This window comes from Myiozetetes cayanensis, unplaced genomic scaffold (genome assembly GCF_022539395.1).
Source record: "Myiozetetes cayanensis isolate MyiCay16 unplaced genomic scaffold, myiCay2020 scf2-11, whole genome shotgun sequence".
Taxonomy (NCBI): domain Eukaryota; kingdom Metazoa; phylum Chordata; class Aves; order Passeriformes; family Tyrannidae; genus Myiozetetes; species Myiozetetes cayanensis.
Genome location: NW_026087411.1, coordinates 73,164,639 through 73,186,023, shown reverse-complemented (window position 1 = coordinate 73,186,023; position 21,385 = coordinate 73,164,639). Strand labels below are relative to the sequence as shown.

General features: G+C 38.1%; 1 protein-coding gene across 4 annotated transcripts in view; it reads left to right on the top strand.

Moving 5' to 3' along the window:
- Positions 1-21,385, top strand: part of GRIK2 (glutamate ionotropic receptor kainate type subunit 2) — a 363,996-nt gene that overhangs the window by 4,558 nt on the left and 338,053 nt on the right. For all 4 annotated transcript variants that reach the window (XM_050316539.1, XM_050316538.1, XM_050316540.1 and 1 more), the window contains exon 2: positions 793-1,197. In XM_050316539.1, the coding sequence (XP_050172496.1) occupies positions 1,083-1,197 (115 nt within the window). In that variant the 5' untranslated portion in view covers positions 793-1,082. The remainder of the gene's footprint in view (positions 1-792; positions 1,198-21,385) is intronic.

Here is a 21,385-nt window from a genome sequence, read left to right as displayed (position 1 = left end):
AAGAGAGTGGCAGAATAAAGTGAAAATCATAAACTAGTAAATCCCCAAGTTACTGTCTGTTAAGCAACATTGCAATTCCACTAACTTTAGCAGAACAGGTCTTTTGCATTCAACAAGGTTGTTCCAGCGCTGCCGATTTCTGTTTACCTTGCAAAAGCAGGCTGGTGCTCTGTAATCAGTGGGTCTGGAGCAACTTCCTAAGGACGGTCAGTATACAAGCCATTGCATTTTTCCTACTTCATACATTAACATGAGTAATAGTTAGTGAATGTAAATATCCTGGGTTTTTTAAAGCCTGAACGTTACCCCGATAACCTGCGTGACTTTGTTGTCAGCCTTCTCTTTCACAACTCTAAAGATAAGTGATTTCGACCCAGGCAGTCAGCTATTAAAATGCATGAATTGATTTTTACACAAACGACTCCCTTCTCCCCTGTAGCACACCCCCCATCCCTTATAGATATTGTTCAGAACAACTGAAATACTAATAACAATGAGAAGCATGTAAATAAAACCGGGCTGTTTTTTTCCTTCAACAACGCCAGGCGATCAGATCGGTTGCATAATAGAAATTGGGAAGGCTGTCTGGCAGGCAGTCTTAAGCAGAGAAGAGCTATCTCAATTTCTCTCACTTAATCTTGGCTTCGCGTCAGAAGCTGTGCAGCAGTGCAGTAGAATGGGAGCACGGCAAAAGCTTCGCCAGTGAAACGGCTGGTGCTCGCTATGTGGCGATGCCTCAGCGATTTCTCGAGCTGGATTACCTATTGATTTTCCTCCTTTCTTGCCTCCCAGGTTTACTCGGCTGGACATTGTGTGTGTTTGGATTTCTGAAGGATTCTCCCCCGACTAACATGGATGTCCCACCATTCCTTGCAGTTGAAGGTTGCTCCTTGGCGCAGTGAATGAAGAACATGCAGGGATTGCTAATGGGTTTGGGAAGCGTAGACTCTCTCCTCTCTCTGTGACCATGCCGTGATCGTGTCTGAGGGCCATCAGTTTACGTATCCTCATTCTCGCCCTACCGGGAAACCTGACGGCTTAGAAGGGGGAAGTAAGGCAGCGCGTGTGTGCATAGAAACATCATGAAGATTATTTCCCCTATTGTAACTAATTCAGTCTTCAGATGCACCGTTAGAGTCCTTCTTTGCTTACTGTGGATTGGATATTCTCAAGGAACCACACATGTATTAAGATTTGGTAAGATTTCCCGACACTTTTTTCATTGTTCATTTAAGCCTGAATGTGATTTACGTAGAATTGACTCAGAAGGGGATGCTGGGGGAGAGCTGGGACGTGCTACCGGAGTCGGGCACAGAAGTCCCTCTCTATTTTGCATCCGGAGGGATGAATTGCTGTGTGTTTTTTTCTGCCGCTGCAGCTCATTGTAGCCGTAGTAACGGCACGATGATGATGATAATTATAATAACAATAGAAAAATTACTGGCAAACGCGGTTGCCTAAGGCTCTGCGCAGCTTGCATGGCTTCCTCGTAATTGTTTTCATTGTTTTGCTTTGTTGTTTCCACAGTAGGGGAAAGCATGGCTAATACGGTGCTTGATGTATTTGATCAGTTAAAAACCTGTCAACTAGTTGTTAAGTTTCGGCCGCCCGTCTCTGATCCACCCCCCCCGCCCCCGAACCGATCCCGTGCGGGCGCGAGGCTGTGAATTGAGACCTTTGGGCTGATTTCCCTTGAAGCGCCTGTCTACTTGCTTGACACTTGAGTGGCGTTTAGGGTTAGAGAAGAGATGATTTATGCCTTGAGCAGTGGTCGTGGAAGAGCTTTTGCGGTACCTTTCAAAAAGCACAGTATTTCTATGCGAGGAAAGTTGCATGATTTCCACTCTACTCCGAAAAAAAAAAGTATATCCGAATGAAATATCAAGGAAAGTAGAGCGGCTTTACAGTTTATAGACTATCCCAGCTGGACCGTGGCCCTAAACGTGAGAGCTCTGCCTGTGCATGCTCGCGTGTGTACGTGTGTATGAGTAAGCAAGCGAGGGAGAAATTCCAAAAGCTGTATCCCCTACAGAAGTTTTGCAGTGAGGAAGGACAGGACGGAAAGTTACCCGCAGGTCCAAGGGGTGCTGTGCGGCCAGGGAAAGTCATTCAGAGAGAGTCCGGGGCGAGCCACGACAGGAGCCCCGCATCAGCGTCCTGCCGGTGGCCCGGGAACTGCGGGCGAGCCTCGGCGGGGGGGGGGAGGTACGGCGGAGGGGACAGGCAGAAAGTTCCTTCCCTAGACAAGCGGCATCCTCTGGGACTGCCGACAGCATGGCTGGAGGGCGGAAGTGCGGATCTCCCTCGTTCGCGCTGTTCATGAGAAACTGTTGCCGCCTCTGCATCCATTTCTGTGGGACACTGAAAGCTCTTGCCTTTGCCTGGGAGTAGTGCCTTGGTTTGCACCTATTTTGGTTTAAATCAGCACCCCAGCACACACTTTTATATGGAGGGTAAGGTGAGTAATGATTAAAAAGTAACCAGGCTGTTACCGATCTCGTGTGCTGAATTCCTAGCAGCACTTTTTTTCCTGTTTCCATCTGGTCTAAAGGTGGTGCTTAAGGCACGTTGCTCTTAGCAACCGTCTTCAGGAATGCGTGTTTCTTTAGACATGGCTAAATGGGTCCATATATCATTGCGGGGTCTATTTTGCAACCAGTCTGATACATAATCATGGCCGTGAATTGAGTGTTAGGACTGCCTGCAATCTGGTACTGTCCAGATGTCTGTCCTTCCACTAACCGGGATTCCTAACGGGCCCCGAGGGCTGGTCTCTAGGACTCTGAGTTACAATCAGGGGTAGCTGTATTAACAGACATCTTCTCGGCCACAGCACTAGCAAGTGTGTGCATGTGGACTTTCCTTCTTTAGAATGGCATCTCCTCTGAGTTTCCAGTCCAGTGTACCTGTAGAGACAGCCCTACAGAGGAGAGGTTTGGTAATGGTTAAAATAAGAAATAATTCCGAGGCTGAGAGGTGATACAGTGGGACTCTGACATCCAGTGACATGGTGGCATGTATGTGTTTCACTGGGTTAGCTACTCTGGTCACACAGCTGGCCAACGAGTTGTGCTCACTCCAGTGTTTGTAGCAGCGGAGTAGGAATTCTGCATCATGCTTTTTTTTGTCTTTCAAAAGAATTATCTCAACCCATCACTGAGCCTTAGAAGTAGAAAGGGTTAGTTTATTTTATTATTGAGAATGTTAGATGTGAGAGAGCACAAAGAAGACTTTTGGCCTGTTTATCCAGGCCTGTTGCACATCTATGTTTTAAGGAGTCTGGATTTAGCCTAGTCCAGGTGTGGAGTGACTCTGTCTGTAACCACGAGAGAACTCCCTCTCCTTCCCCAAAGGCTGACATCTCTGACACTGTGTAGGGTATGGCGGGGAGGAGGGAAGGAACAGGGAGTGAGCTGTGAAAAAGCTTTCGTTATTTCTGAGGGGGAATGCCCCGCCTCCCCCTCCGGATTCTCGTGCTATCTGTCCCTTCGGGATGTCCTTGAGACCGGGAGGACGGGATGCCGTGGAGTCCTTCCGAGGAGATGCGAGAGCTGAGGAGATTCCCTCCAGAAGGCAGCCTGCCAGCCCCCGCTCTCCTTCCTCAGCCAGCAGCGCTATGGCAACAGGGGAGAGCTTGAAGCCTGCCAGAGCTGCAGCCCCCTCATTCCTTCTGTGCAAATTAGCCACCATGGATTCGCATTGTCCTTCCCACGGCTCCTCTTATTGTTGGGACTAGCCAGCATGTCCTTTCTCTCCCGCTTTCTAGCTCTCAAGCTACCTTTTATCAACCACACAGGGAATTCGAACGGCCTGGGCTATCTGTCAGATGAGGGAGGTTATTTCTGCCCGCGTCTTAAGGAGCAAACACGGGGAGAGGCTGGTGCGATGGCACTGTTCCCTCCCCAGCGACATTTGCTCAGGCACCTGGACACCAGCCTGCTGCTGCTGCTAGAGTTGGGCAACGTGGTATTCGGGCATCACACCTGGCACCCTTCCTAAATGACGATTTGCTTCATGAGGCATGCCACTTAGCTCCCTCCCTTCCCTTTCTGAACAGTTTTCCGTTAGCAAGCCCAGGAAAAGCTGGAGGTGAGGCTTGTGCATACTGTATTGGAGGGTGTCAAATGGGAACAGTCCTAAACCACTGCTGCGGATAAAAGGACAGGTCCCATCTTGATGAGGCAGAAAACAGCAGCGTAGTATTTGTCTCTCCGCAGTGCTAAGTGTGATTGAAACCTTTTCCTTATCACTTGGCACCGAACAAAAGCCAAACTACCTGACTGCCGGCAGACCCGTTACGTTGTCGGGGATCATGTTTCGTAGCTTTCCGATTCACTGCTCCTGTGTAAGCACAGACCCAGGGCAGCAGCCTCCAAGAAACCCTGGGGAACTCGGTGGATCCACAGCCCAGCCGAGCCGCCCCTTTGCCCACGACCACTGGGCAGGTCGGGGTGCCCTGGCCGGACTCAGTCTCTCACCCGCACCACCCCCCCTCCCTTTTCCTAGGTCACCTCGATCTACCTTTAGCTCCTGAGGGCATCCCAGCACCTTGTCCCCGAAACTCTGAATTAACAAGCCATTAAGAGCTATCAGTCGTCAGTAATTGCTCACCTCTCTTTTCAGAAACCCACTCCTTGCCTTGCCCAAGGCAGTAAAAAGCCCGGGCTGTTTAAACCCCCTCTTTTCCCACCTACTACTATATGTCAGCTCTTTGAAGTCTGGAGTGCTCTAAAATGCCCTCATTTATTTAAACTGCCCGTTTCCGGCCTTGTCTCTAGTCCTGTGATCAATTCGCCTCCTACAGCAAAGGTGTGAAGGGGGACCTGTGACTGGAAGGTGAAAACCGTTTCGCCATTGCATTTTCTCTCGGGTAACTCATTATTCGTGAGCGTGGTGAAAGACTAAAGACCTCCTCTGCAGGGGGCTCAATAGCCTGATAAGTGTTAACCCACTTTGTGTGATGCTTTATTTTCTTCAACACATTCAAGAAGGGTAAAGACAAGTAGGGGCCTATACCTGTAGTTTCGACTTTTTGTTGCTTTGGAGTTGCCTGACTTCAAGCAGATGAAAAAGGGAGCAGAATGTTTTGTGTTACAGTGAACCATAAAGGAAGGGGGTGTGTGCGTGCGTGTGGCTTCTTCCAACTCAAAAGCAAAAGAAATTCAAGACAGAATAGAAAAAAACTTTTCAAAGAACAGAGTGAGAGTTTTCAACTCTTACCAGGAACATTTCCTATTACTGACTACTTTTTAATTTTTTTTTCCTAAAATAACCCTACCCCAAAGCCTCACAAAGCCTAGCACTTTCCTATTGCCCTACATAAAACAGTAATTATAACAAATCAAATCTTATATAATCACGGACTGTTTGGGACCTAGGGTAAAACCCCCCTAATTTCTTAACTCTATTGTGGGAACCCCAAGAGGGAAATTGCTAGATGCCTGAGTCTTCCTCTGTGAAGATTTACCACGGGTCTAATCTGACATCCTTCTTAGTTGAGCTTCGTCTCAAACAGATTGAGTTTATCTCCATGTAATTGTTTTCACCAGCTCAGGTGTGGCAAAATCACAGAAGAGGCCGACTTGTCACGTCCACTGCTTGTGCAGTTGCCAGTGGCTGTCAAACCACACACTTCTGGTATTCTGGAGACCATTTTCAAATTGTAGCATTTCAAACCAGGGAAATCACGGCACAGCAGTGGGAGCTAGTTCTGTGCAGAAGTGCATGAGACAAGAGTTCAAACGAAAAACACTCGCTGGGTAATCGAGTAGAGCTTTCTTAAAGGACTTGCAGTAACTCTCCTGGATGTGTATTTTCTTTCCTTTGGGTTTTGCATTGACATCCTTTCAGTGGAAGGAGGTAAGCTTTCTGTCTATATTTGAGAGAAATGAGAAAATTTATGTTTCTGGTTTTAGTGGGGAGGGCAGTCTGCCTTCAGATCGCGAGTGCAAAGAAAATCTGCAAGCCAAACACTTGAGGCAGCCCTCGGGGGTCCGTGTCTTGGCAAGTCCAGCATTCAGAGCCAATGAAAAATTTACTGCCAAGGACAAGAAGCTTTCGATATCTATTAACATCCTCACAGAGAGGAGTTCAAATCAGTCTTATAAACAACAACAGAAATCTTTGAAAGAAGAGTAAGGTTAAGAGCCTCGGGAAGGCAGCAAGGAGGTGAGAAGCATTGTTATTGACTGGTCTAGATTAAACAGCACAGAGGAAGATTTCAATTTGATAACGTCACAACCCTTCCTGTTTTTCTTTGCTGCTTCTGCTGACAATTTTGTAAGGTAATTAAATTGGCTGATTGAAGTCACAGTGGTCATGGGGCGATAAAGACCGTTTGGATTTAATGGAATTTAGAAACAACGCTGCGCTGCACACAACTCTTACAGAACGAGAATTTTAATGACTCATTCAGGGTGCTGACTACATAGAACGTCCTGGATGAGTTTAATTGAAAGGGCAAAGCAGATTAGCTGTATACAGTCTTTATTGCACTAGATAGGGGAATTAGAATTATCCTTTTAAAAGACTCATTATTACATTATCAAGATTTAATGTAGGTTAAGAAAGCTTTCATCCGTGTGGGCTTTCTGGAATATCCCCAGATCCTTTCACCCAGCGTTTGGAACACCAATAGCCTTGTAAAATGATTTTCACACAATTGTCTGGTAGCTTGGATGCTGAGAGTATAACATGCTTCTTACTGACTGCTACTTGTCTTTTGAAAAGATGTAAAGTTCAAGTAATACCTCCAATTTAAATGTGGTTACTGAATGGAATGGTTTCTGCCACCAGAGATAAGAAACTAGAGAAAAAGAGACTTTTCTGAAGTCAAATATTAGAGGTTTTTTCATTTATTTATGTATTTATTTTATACTAGAGAAAATCCTCTAGATTTAAAAAAAAGCAAACGAAACATTTTGTAGTCATTGTAAATAAAACAAGTCTTTGTCCCCTACTTAATATATTTACCTTACCTGTTTCTGAGTTTTAACCTTCATCCTCTTTAATCTCTTTCAGAGGAACAATTACTAGAAGGTCTGTCAATAATGCAAAATAGAAACTAAAAGGTGCCTTATTTCCATAGTTCTCCATCTGCAAGGCAAATTAATTTTTCCCGAATAAGCTTTTTATAATGTGATACTGTAATGTATGTTGGAAGATTAGATTAAACAATATGATAACATAATGACATAATGTCATTATGCTGTCACATCTTAATTGGAATATGGAGAATCAAAGATCACTGTCACATTAATACTTATAATTTTGTGCGTGTCCTATGCTATCCATGTTGTGTTCTTCCCTCTCTTCGCCACCCCCTACTCCCCACCAAGTCTTTTGGTTCCTTTATTGTATAGTAATAATTGTCTTAGGCACCTTCAATTTAAACAACCAAAGCTTTCAGTAATGCAAAGAGTATAGAACAAACATGTGATGATTGCTATTCCAATACTGGAGCTCAGCCAGTTTTGGATAAGCTAGATGGTATAGTAATGTTGTGTAAAATACTAATCAAACTCAAAAACATATTCTAAACTTTAAAAAGCAATTATTAATGAATTAAAACACACCAGTTTTTTTTCCTCTGGGCAAAAATCAGAAGTAAACCATGTGTGCAGTGCTCATGACTGTTCTTTTTATGTTGCCTGCAAAGATGCTCTTTCATCAAAATTTGCCAATGACTTGGATCAACCGTGATTCAGATTTCCTTGAACATTATTCTTGTAACCCAAAATGGTATTGAAATGCAGTAACTCTTCTAAGAATGTGTTTGGTAGGCTGCTTTGAAATGAAATACACATTATTAGAGAATATATATTTTTAAAGTGTTTCCATTTCCAGGTGTTTCTCCCTGGGGTATAGAAAAACAGGTTCCCTGCTAGTATTTTAAGTGGAGTCTATGGTAGGGGTAGTTAAAAACATAGCTACACTGTAGTGCTTAGATCATAAAGTTTGTTCTTGGTTCACGATAAACATTTTTGTTATCAATGCATTAAAAGGTAAATTTGTTTGTGGGTCTCAGAGAATTTCATCTTTAGAGAAATACACTAATTCATATTAACTGAGTATCTATTTATCGTATTAGTATTTCCATTCCTAGACTCTTTAAAAACTCATTTTATCAAGAAACTGGTTACTGAGATTTAAAAGTTATTTGAACTAGGATTGTTGAAAATGTCTCTCAATATTCCATCATGAAAAAAAAAAAAAACCACCTGATTGTTAGAGTCACTAATTCTAGTGTAAGGCTTAATAACACTCTGACAGAAGAATAGTCCAGGGAAAGTTTTCTCACTTTGCTGTCAGGACTGTTGTCCAGGAGTTGTTATTCAGCACTTGGTGTGCTTTTAAATTAGATATATGGTTTCTTTTTTCCCTGCTTCTTTTCTTCTGGCTTTACATTTTACTGTGTGTCTCTGATGTTTACTAATTTTAAAAACATTTTATCTGATTTCAATGTGTGTAGCTAAATCTTATTGTTGTATTTTTGCTGATGAATGGAAAAAAGTTGTTTTATGGGTGGGCAAAATAATTTTGAAAGAAAATTTTTTGGTTTGTTTTTTAATTTTTCACCTTGAGCCATTTCATCTCTTCCCCTCCTATTGTTTTTTTTCTTATATTTTAAAAGAGTGAAATGGAAAGTGATTACTTATCTAAAAGAGGAATGTATTTTTGAATGTATTTTTTTCTTTTTTTTTTTTCTGGTCTTCTTTGGAAAGTGTTTTTCTAACTTTCTGGGAAACTTCACAAAGAAAGCAAAAAATCTGGAAGTCCTCATTTCTGTCTTAAAACTAAACTTCTAGTCTAAGAGTGAAAAAGGTAGAAGGATTAGACAAAGTTGACTTAGGCTGGATAACTTCCATGGCTAAAGTGAGGCTAGATGAACCATACCTCTCATGAAATCAGTAATATTGAAGAAGTTGAAGTGTCTTGAGTAGGGTTTTTTGTTTTCTTCACAGGTTTTAGTGTTTATTATCAAGCACTGAACTCATTTTCTCAGGTGGAAATTTAAAAGGGAAAGATTATTATATTAATGGCTCAACAGTTTCTTCTTGACATGAGAAAATAAAAAATGCTGAAACAGAGATTGCTCACTCATTCTGCTAAAAACTTGACAGCAAATGGGTGGCGCTTGTTTTAACAATATGTAATCATAATTAGTCCTGTAAATAAGGACTTGTTTGTGAACACATGTATTTAACTGATTACTTAGTCTACAGAAGTTTATTGAGTAAAGTTTATCAAGGTTGCTTCAAAAGGTGTAGATCTACTTCACTTGGAAGAGCATTCCATCTTCACATTTAGCTCTTTCTATATCTCCAGTAAAACATTTCAAATCAAGAGTCACGTTTCTCTGAATATAGAAATAACTATTACCTTAAAATGGTTGTTGTCATTAGGTAGCTGATACTGAATTTAAAATACTTTTCATTGCATATACACAATTAGTGTGTAATAATCTGGGTAAATTTATTAGGGATTAGTTCATAACTGAACTTGCCATCCATTTGGGCTTTTGTCTTTCTCTAGGAGCTAGTTACATCAGCTATTTCAATCAGTTCAAGAGCTAAACATATATCAGTTATATCAATCAATTTATATATATATTATGTATATTATATGTGTATATATATAATATCACATCAATCAGAACATGATTTACCAAAGAGTTTGTAATTAAAACAATTACACTAGCACTAGCAAGCTTGAAATATTTACAAGAAAATCTGAGTCCTGTAGGTCATAATGGTAAAATTTGACTTTCATGTTTTTTTAACTCACAAGTAAATATTTTCAGTCCTGCCTCAAGATTTCACTTTACAAAACATTGAAGAAACTAGTTATTTTACTTGGAAACCAATCAATTCTTCTATTCCTACTTATATTTTCAGAGTCAGTGCTCAATCATCAGTCGATGCCAGCTACCTAGACTGTCAGAGACGTACAGTCCTTGATAGTTTAGTTGATTTATGATAGCTTGTTTTTATACCATAGATGATATGAAACTTTGTAAAGTTTTATATGCGCACACACACACACACATACACACACACACATATATATATACTAATCTTATATATAGCTATTCACAAGTACAATCAGAAAAAGGTTTTTCATATAGAGCGTGGTTGGGCACTGGAACAGGCTCCCCAGGGAACTGGTCACAAGCACAAAGCTTGACAGAGTTCAAAAAGTGTTTGGACAACATTCTCAGACACATGGTGTGATTCTTGGGGTGTCCTGTGCAAGACCAGGAGTTGGGCTTGATGATCCTGGTGGGTTCCCTCCAACTCAGCATGGCCTGTGGTTTTATAATTTATGTATCAAATACTGAAATAAGATAACTTGCAGTATATTTTAGGTCTGATTATCCTCTACCTTTCTGTAACTGTGAGATGCTGCTTAGAAAAAAGACTGGTTTAGATCTCCAATGCTAAAACTAAGCAATTATGTTAAAGTCCATAGAAATGTGTCTGTTTATCCTAGCTATTTTAATTTTCTGTGTGAACTGGTGCATGATTAGGTCCATACCGATGCTGTATACAGTGCTCTTCTAGTCAAACCATCTGTGCTGGTTAACATTAGCTAAGGAGCTAATTCCAGAACCTATCTTTCCTTGGCACATTTTTCCCAATTATCTTTCAAATCACACTACAGTTTTTTTATGCCTAAATTTGTCATTCACTTATTGACCTTAATAATACTTATCCATCTATCCATAAACAAATTCAACATGATGGGTTTTTTTTTCAGGTTGAAAAGGGTATACTCACTGATTAATGCAGTTCAGTATTAGCAGTACAACTTGTTCTAATGACAACACAGAAACACTGTACTATGTAGAATTATATCTAAATAACAGTAATGAACATGAAGATTACATATTCTGTAAAAGTATTTTCTAAAGCAATAACTTCATTGTTATTTTGCAACGTTTATCCTACAATGAAGGAAATCTTTAAAAGAAATTCCATGTTACTTATGCATTAAGGACTTGGGTAAAAAGTTACATTAGGAAAATTAATAGCACATAGAATACTCTAAATCAGGGGAATTAATTTTCTTTAAAAATGATTCATCATAGTGATTTTGGTTTTTTTTATACAATAATGAAAATGTATGTTCACATTTTATGTATATTCAATAATTGAAATTTTAAAAAAATCATACAAACCTTTAATAAATTGTTAGCATGCATTTGATTATTATGCTTACATTCATTATTCTTTCTTCATGTTGTGCCACCAGTGACTGCTCATAACCAATTTGAGGGCAAATCTGGAATTCTTCCTTTTAAAATGTCAAGTACTGAGGGAGTGTGCCTTGCTAATTTTAAAAAAATGTGCTTTTGAATCAGTCCCTTTTCAAAGCTAGGAGTTTTTTGGTGTTTTCCCTTCATAGCTTGAGGTGCTGATCTATTTTAGACAATGAACTACTTGGACATGCTCCCAGATATCCCTTACTAAGCTATTCTCTTCAGTTTTTTGAAAGAAAAAAACTAAGTTGATTGGCAGGATGGAAGTGGTTTGAGAAAAATAATGCAGATGAATTCAAGGTCATCAGTGTTGAAAAAATAACAGAAAGGAATTGGAAGGCATTAATGAAAAAAGCACTGTTTACATACAAAGACCATATACAACTGTGCAACTAGTAAGATTTTTGTTTCTGTCCAGTTAATATCAAACAAAAAGATAATGTTTGACAAAATGATCCAATAATACCAAAAGAAAACAGAACTTTATTTTTTTTAAGCTAAGAATTTGTTTAATTAAACCCCTTTGCTTATTACTGAATATTGAGTATGATGTTTACATAAAGAGCAGAAACATAGTTAAATAATCTCTTCATGCCTAGATTTGATCTTAGCCTTGAAGGAAACATGTAAGGGGTCAGTTCAGGAGAAGTAGTAAGCCCTGTGCATGCCTCATCTGTAAGCAACTGAGGGAAGAAAATGGATATATGTCAAAGATACATGTGACTTCCTTTCAGTACTGCTATATGTATTTGTTTGGATGTCCTTGAGAAGGAAAGACTGTAAAATATGAGTGCTATTAAGGCTTATCTCTTCAGATCTCGGCAGACTCTATCATTCTCGACATTCAATATGCCTGCAGAAACTTACTGTATGACTGTGATATGGCTAAGAAAAATGTGTTCAAAAATGCATTAAATCAGATTTCCTAATGTCTTTTCAAACCTGCCTAAACAATGAAAAATCACATTTAAAGATCAAACCAACATTAGCCAGTCAGAATGTCTTCAGTGTTGCCCATAGGCGACCTTTTGTGTCTAGACACTGGAGATTTTGAATTGAGCTGTACCTTTGCATCATTCTGTGATCGTCAATGTTCATTAAACATTACATTCGTGGGAAGTTAAGGTAAGACTATGTCATGTTCTTATTTAAAAAGTATGGGTTGCTTCTCAGAGCACTCTTTGCTCTTTTCATTCATGGGAAGATACTTGAGTTGGATAAAGCTGTTGTATTTAGCTGTCTTGTGGGCACAGGAGCTCTATTCACATTGATTTTCTCTCCTGACTGTAATCTTATAGTTTGTAAAAAAGTTGCAACATGTGTTTTTGGAAGCTTCCTCCCCACCCCCACCCCACCCTTGCTCCTTCAATTTTCCACAGACCACTTATGTCCTACTGATCAGAATCCATCTGATGGTTATAAGGATAGAAAATTAAAAACTCTTTGTCACCTACTTCACGCTGTTTATATACTCAAAAAAGTAGTTAGCAATAGTTTCACTAATCCATATTAACAATACATTATTGAACTTTTGATGATAAGTCACTTTTACCTATACTTTTGACAATCATTTGAGTGTCACAAAGTGTTCTTTTTGACTTGAACTAAGGAATAGTCAGCAACAGTTTCACAAATAAGTCCTGTGTGAATGTGTACATATACACACATTTTTATGCTGTGGTGACCCAAATGCAGAAAAAAAAGGTGAGAGTATGTCTCCTTTGCTGGAGTTGTTGTTAACGTAAACCAGGAGAAGTGCCTGAGGGTGCATCAGGGGTCTTTGATGGAAGGACTCATAAGGATTATCCATCTGCTTCCTGACAAGTAGTGTGAGCCTGGGATAGCAAAGAGCTGTGAAGGTGGTAGAATCTGTTCTCATAGGGTGTGATCTTCATGAATATTTTCAAAGTGGTCCTGAAAACAAACAAAAAAAACTCAAACAAGAAGCCATGAAATTTAGCAAAAACCCACACAAAGTCAAGAATATTTATGACAGAGAAAAAAAAAAGAAGGAACACTTTAGAATTCTGTGCTCTAAGAAAGATAAACTAAATTCTGTGAATGAAGCTATGGATATATGTGTGCTCCTATGCATACCACACCCTCCCCCAACTACTAAAAATGTAGAAATAGTACTTGACTTGTTAAAACAACAACTGAATTTGCCACGGAACAATATTCTTGGTGTAAAGGAAATCTTCATGTAGAGAGGATTTACCTCTGTGAGACCCATAGCAACTTCCTTTCACTACTCTTTTAAGGGGAGGTGATTGTGCCAATTTACTGCAACTTGGAGTTTCAACTTGGAGTACTGTAAATCAGTAAAGCATCGTAAGGTTAATTTCTGCTACAGTTTAATGTCTTCCTATTTAGGTAGATTAAAACTACAGCACTGCAACAAACCTCTAGGTAAGTTTTCTGGGTCTCCATTTTAAGGAGCCATGATGTGCTGAGGATCAGTATTTAGTTCTTTGCTGTTTAATTAGGGGAACTCCTGAAGAAGCAAAGAGTTTTTAATAATTCCATATTTGACTTCCCAATTTCATCAGACACCTCTTCCACAAACGCTTACCCACATGAATAACTTCACAAATATAGTTAATAGGTGGAAAACCATTAGAGATTTTGTTTACATGAATCATCCTGTTGAACCATGATTTTAAAGACCAAGAAGCTGAAGGAAGTATGAAAATATTAGCTTATGTTTTATAGTCATGTAGGTCTGACACTGAAGTAATCAATGCAAGCTCATTTTGTTTATTTGGTCAGAAAACAAACCCACTGAAAAAGACAAAATATTAGCTTTGGTGTCACACTAAAGATAGTTGAGTTGTTATGCTAAGTAAATTAAAAGGAAAAATATAAAAGGGATAGTCTAGGTTTTAATGAAATTTAAAAAAGATTTTCTACCAGGGCTACCAAAGGACATGGATATACTGAGATTTTCAGATACTTTCTGAGTTCTGAAATGCCATATACTAAGCACAATATTTCTTAATTGCAGTGGTAGTGAGATATATACATTTATAATATTTCTTTCTGTAGCAAATATTTTATTTTTACTTTTTTATGTTATGCAGACTCTTTGCTTTGTAACACAAAGTGTCACAGAACTTTTCAAATGGACGTAAGTTCCATTTAAAAAAATGTTTTAAATTATTTTATATCAAACCAAAAAATAGGATATATTGGTCACTACACTCACCAATATGCCCATTGACATCTTTCTGTAAAAAGACAAATGAGCTACATTTCCATGACGCTGCTTCAGAACTACCTTTCTACAACTTTTTGTGCTGCAGGGCTGAATGTCTTTGGCTGAATATTGCTTTACTATGTGTTTATTTTACCGTGTTCCACTACTATTCCATATTCTTCTTTGCTATATGACATTTGTTATTGTTATTTCAGCATTTATGTAGAACAAAGAGTTGATTTAAAAAAATTAAATTTATCACTGAAGACCTCCAGGTAAAATACTAAACTGAGTCGCTTATCTGCAGTTTGTGTCAGCAGTGAAGCGTATGCCTGTGGATATGAAGAGATGTGGATGATGGTGTTTGTAGCTACACAAGCTTATATACAACTTGGCAGTTTCTTGTATTGCTTCTCTCAAATAAAGAATGTGTTCAGCTGTGGTAAAAATGGGCAAAAGTCTGTAGCTAACTTGGAGGTAAGAGTACTTCAAATTTTTTTTTTTTTTTTTTACCAAAGAAACAATAAAAAAATGACAACAAAACTCAAAACTAAAATGCACCTCAAAACAAAACCAAACTTTCTTTCCTTCTGGACACTGATATTACTGATTTAGAGACTCATTTAGAAAAAGTAGAGTTTTAAGAGTGTAGAAACTACAGAGCATAATTTCATACTATAATCAAACACTGCTGCTGAGAAAAGTAACTGTGTCACAAAAAAAGGACTGCTGGTCATTATTAAATAAGTGGATAATTTTGATCATTACTTCTGTGGGAGATAATTTATTATTCAAAATACTCCCACAGCTGCTCAGGGCCTGTTTAAAGTCCAAAGCCCAGAAGGACAACCAGCTCACTGAGTTTTCAGAGTAAAGTAATATTATTTCATTTTTCAGTCTTGTAATGGAAAAAGTGATTGAAATGGTGTTTTACTAAGGATACTGTGTTAATGTACTTTAAGCATTACATGTACAAAGAACTTGGAATTTTCATCCACGTGCCAAGATTTGCCATGTACCAGTTTTTTAGAAATATTTCCTTTGGACAAAAGAAAGAAGAACTAGAAGTATAACTATATATAAAACTGATGACACAATTATGAGATGATTCATTACAAATAAATCTCAAACAGCCTTGCTCAGAGACTTTGTGTTATCGATTTATCTGTTCTTGAAATGGGTCTCCCACGAGCTTCCTTGTTTGACTGGATACAACTCCACTAAACAGCTAAATGTTGCTAATGATAAGACAATCACAAAAGAGAGAAACTTCAAATAAAACAAAATATTACTTTAAAGACCACAAGTTTAAGTGAGTACCATACCTGAATGACAGCCAGTTGTTCTTGGGAATCTACCAATCATCATGGGCAGTTAAGATGTTGATAATTGCTGAAAATTTTTTAAAGAAATAAATTAAATCTACAAAGTTATCTTATAAAAAGAATGCTGGTCAGTCATATGCTGCAATTGGATTTTGTGTTACTTTTTACAGATACATCTGTTGGTTACGACTGGAAAGATTGTGTTTCAGAACTCAGTGTCTCACTTTTGTGTTACTTTTCAGAACATTCTGAATTCTCTCCTAATCCTTCTTAATTATAATAATAATAGCAACAACAAGAACAACAACAACAGTAATAATAAATGTTCAATTTCTATTATTTTCCTGCTATAAAATTCCTGCATTTTCTTTGCAAAGCATTATAATCATATTTTAACAATAGTCATGGTAGATCATAGGATTCCATATGAAGTGATAGAAAAGAAAAAAGCCCACACAGAAAATTAAAAATTTTTTTAAGTCCTGTTTTTACTTATGAAAATAGTAGATAAATATTGTGTTATGTCCCTGTCCTGCTCCCCCCAGATTAGCATACACGTATTGGTAAGTGCAACACACCCTTTTAGACCTAACCAAAATGACAAACAGGTTTTTACCAGTCTATAAAATCAGATTATATAAATTAAAGTCTGTGCAATAACCATAGGTTTCATTTAATGACCTTATAATTTGGATTTAAAAACTTTTTGCTTTTAAATTTGAGTAAGCTTGGAATCTGTGGTTGGATTTTTTGTGGATTTTCCTTAGGTTTTTTGGTTGTTGGTGGTGTGTGTTTGGGTTCTTTTTTTGTGTTTAGTTTTGATTTTTTTTGAGCCATGATAACGTAATAATATTTCCTTTAATAAAGTAAATTCTTCAAGCTTGGTTTTGAGTCAGCATTCTGAGGAATCTGTCAATATGGATGAGGTGTCTATTTTCTGATGAACCCAAATACTGCTGCATTTTTTTCCCCCTAATCTGGTTACAGTAAGTTTTTTCAGTGTTTGCACAAATAATCTTGAATTCTTACACTTGAATATGTTTTCCACACCTGCTATTTGTGCTTGGGCATGTATTTTGGGTTGCAGCCACTCTGAAGTCCATAGACCATCTCACTGTTTTTCTGAGAAGACAAAATTCCTGAAAGTGATTGTTTAGCACTAACCCTTCCTCATTTTTTCAATGATGATTTGGATAAGGAAGCCAGTACATATGATAGCAGTTGATTTTACTGCTGCTTTGTTATCAAAGCTTTTCTTCACTCAGACTCGACATGTTGAATCTCTGACTGCTGGGAGATTGGTTTTCCCTCACAGTTTAACATGTTCTGTTGTTGAAATAACCTCAAAGGCAGGTAGTCTTCTTGCAGGAGATTTTATAGCTGGATAAAAAGCGGTAAACAGAAAAGCTTGTCTATTAAGGAATCTAAGTGTTGAAGGATTAGTTGACAGGAGTCAGGAAATGTTAATGTTGAATTTAAATATGGATTTGCTGGCTAATATGAAATTTCTGTATTAAATCCTGTTTATACTTTTTATTTCTGCAATAATTTTGAGTATTTAAATTTTTAAAGGAAAAAACAGCCAATATTTTATATCTCAGATTATTTTGTAACTAATCAAATGACAAGTATTTTAATAATTTGTACATACATTGAACATATTAGTATATATATGTTATATTTTATAAAATTTTAAACACAGGGATTAAAAATCATTGGCTAAAGGGACTTTTATATGCAGTACATACTTGTGCAATGACCTTGATCCACAAGTTGACCCAGAATGCTTAATTACCTTATATAAGGATTTAGAGTTACTCTCCTCTCACACAGTAAAATTCTTTTCCGGAATCCTGAATTTGGACTAGATTTTCCCTACTTAAATCAAGGCTCACTAAAGACCGCACCATAGGCCAGTTATTATTTTATACAGTTCTAGAGACGTCAATAAAGTGTTTTACATCTTATCAAGCACCTGGAAAGACTGCATACTGTGACCTGATTTTTAAGAGTGTTGAGGACTTATTATTCCTATTCATAGGGATCCACGATAAGTCACTTTACAGTGACTCTTAAGTAGGTATATGGGACTTTGCAACAGAAAATTTAAATATGAAGGTTTTACATTGCTTAAACATATTGATAATTAATTTTTCTTCTTCCTGCTAAAGTGACCAGGTCTGCTCACTTATAAACTTACCTGGTCTCAGTAACGGTTGGATAATATCAGAAGGTTTTGAAAACTGTTTTTACTGTTAAATCTCTTTCACAGGTGGCCTAGAGTATGGGATAAAAGAAAAAGTAGCATATGTAATTAAAATTGGTTATCCCATTTATTAGGGCAGTTAGGTGATTTTTAATTATCCGTTCCTTTTTTCGAACCTTTAATACAAATGATCATTAGTATGATTCCGTAATTTAGTGCTACAACCACATTTACACGAAACCTTCCCTGGAGGTATATGTACTAGATAGACACACACTATTTGTAAAAGAACTATGACTTCGCATCAAAATTGTACAGTGCTTCTTTAGGTAAATAGAATCTGAAAATTATATGATTTTTCATAGAATCGTTTTTACCCACGTTCAAGGCTTTTGTGAACCTAGGATGGTCCTTTGTGTTTACCAGCTTGTCTTCTGCAAAGATCCTTAAATCTGGTTACTTGAGAATAGTTAAGCACCTATCTACTTACCATTGCAGCATTTGATGACTTACAGACTGTAGTGAATGTGTTCAATAACATCAAAGATAAATATCCACAGAAATGTTAAAAACTTGGCCTTATATCTTAACTTCACAATTTATGATTAGAAGCTTAATGCAATTTCCAGCTTCAGAAAAGATTCTGCAATTTCCATGCCAAATGTACACGGATATATTCAAATAACATAATTGGTTTACAGAAAATCAAAGCAAGTATTGTGGACACTTTCATTTACTGTATGTTTCATAAAATAAATGTTACTTTGAAGCATATATATCAAATCAAAACAGATGGATCCTGAAACAAAACATATGGGTGTACATATGCTAGAATGTTCTTTAGAATGAACCTCCTATGAGCAGTGATATACAATTGTTGGGAAATAAAACATGCTCTCCTGGGAGAGTTATATTTGTTGACTTTTTAGATATCACTGGAAATACAGATTTTAAAACTAAAATTTCACTTTTAAAACATAAAATTGGTGAGTGTTGGGAAATTACTAGCAATGTTTTCAACAGTACTTCATTAAGAAGTTTCCAGTGTATCTGTAGAGAACATCATAAGAAGAGAACTTCTTTTTTTCTGTTCTTAATCTGGCTGCAATGTAGGCAGCAAAATAAGAAATGCAAGCATTTGTTTTCAGTTTTAGAATGTGTTACTATTCTGTGACTATTTTTGGCTGTTTTCCTCTTGTCTTGATCTTGGAACACCTAAGTGCCAACATCTCAATATGCACATACAGCAGCCTGAATAACTCATTTAGCAATGAATTGAATTTGTCTTTATGTATGAGGAAAATCTCAGGAACAGATAATTTGACAGAGTTCTTACAACAAACACATTATTTTCGATAAACAGGTATATATTTTCAAATTTTTTTTTCAGTGGAAGTAAATGCTTTCAAATGAGTGTATTACCTCTGTTATAACATGTTGGTGAATGTCCACAAGATTCCAAAGGTGGAGTTTCCATTTTGCATTATGACTGTTTTAAATAAAAGAATATTACTGTAACATTTCAAATATTAAAAACTGAGCAATGAATAATAGCTTCTGGACTTCTCTGTTCCCTTTTTTGTTTTTTATTCCATTTACATTAATTTTTTTCTTCATTAATCCCACAGCTTTATCCATCCTTTGCAATTTCAAGCTAGAGAAAACAAATTAAGTAAAAAACCTCCTGTTAATTGACTTTATTTGCTTTAATGCTGCTAGTCCATATTATCTGCTCTCTTAAATTGAGCTTGGGATTGCCAGCTTTAAGGGTATTACACTGCATTTTGGGATGTTGCCAGCATATCCCAAGTAAATATATTTAAATCAAAGCTAAGCTGCTTAAAATATTCATGTTGTGCTCCTAGTATGGTTTAGAGAAATGTGAAACCATTTAAGACTTGCAAACCTGTTTTATGGCAAGAAATATATTTGAACTGTCAGGCATATAGCCTAAACTGATAGTCACTGTTAACTTTGTTTAATGGGGAATGGTTTCATTGTTTTATTAGTAATGATACATTTAGGGGCTAGCTCATTTGAAATTTATGGCATAATGCAATGATTTTATTTATAGAGGCAAAGAAAAACATTTTTAACTGAAAACAGTCTTGGGAAAAGGAATATTTTGAGTAGATAAAATCATGCATGCAGGGAAAATGCATGTTTCCTCTGAACTCTTAAATGCATTTGTTTTGTGCCTTGCTTTTTTATGTGTTGCAGGAAACTCTGAGTATCAAATTCAAAAATGCACTTATTTAAAAGTCAATATATTTTTAAATATTAAGAGAAAAGAGAAATACCTATGAATATGTATGGAATTCTGTGGAGAAAGAAAGTTTAGTATTCCTGAAGCTGGTCAGCCTCACCTCAATACCCAGAAAGGTGGAGTGCCTCATCCTGAAGGTCACCTCTGAGCATGTGGAAAACTAGAAGATGATCAGGAGTAGTCAGCATAAATTTACCAAAGGGCAGTCATGCTTTGCCAACCTGATTGCCTTCTGCAATGAGACAACTGCCTGGATGGATGAGAGCAGTGGGCATTGTTGACCTGGACTTCATTAAGGCTTTTGACATTGCTCTCATGATAAACTCAGGCTGGATGAATAGACAGTGAGGTGGATTTAGAACTATCTGAATAGCATACACCAGAGGGCTGTGACTGTGATACAGGGTCTAGTTGGAGGCCCTTCAGTTGTGATGTCCCTCAAGGTTCAATACTGGGTCTGGTATTGTGTAACTTGTTGATCAGTGACTTGGATGAAGGGATAGAAGTCCCATCAGTCAGATCTCTGATGGTGCAGAGCTGGGAGGATACCCCAGAGTGCCTGTGCAGGCTTTCAGGAGGGCCTTGAGAAGTTGGAGAGATGGGCAGAAAAGAACAGTCTGAAATTCAACAAGGGCAAATGTAGGGTCCTGCACCAGGGAAGAATAACCCCACGCACCTGTACAGCCTGGGGACCAAGCAGCTCTGCAGAGAAGGACCTGGGGTTCTTGGTGGACAACAAGCTGTCCATGATCCAGCAGTGTGCCCTTGTGGCCAGGAAGGCCAGTGGTGTCCTGGGGTGCATTAGGAATAGCGTTGTCAGCAGGTTGAAGGAAGTGATCCTGCCCCTCTCTAGTCAGCCCTGGTGAGGCCACATCTGGAGTGCTGTGTCCAGTTCTGGGCTTTCAGTACAAGAGAGACATGGAGCTCCAGCAGTGAGTCCAGTGGAGGGCTACAAAGATGATTAGGGGACTGTAGCATGTGTTATGATGAAAGACTGAGTGAACTGGACCTGTTTAGCCTCAAGAAAATATAACTAAGAAGGCATCCTATCAATGTACATAATTATCTGAAGAGAGGGTTACAAGAGGATGGATCTTCTCAGGCTCTTCTCAGTGATGGCAGGCACTAGGAC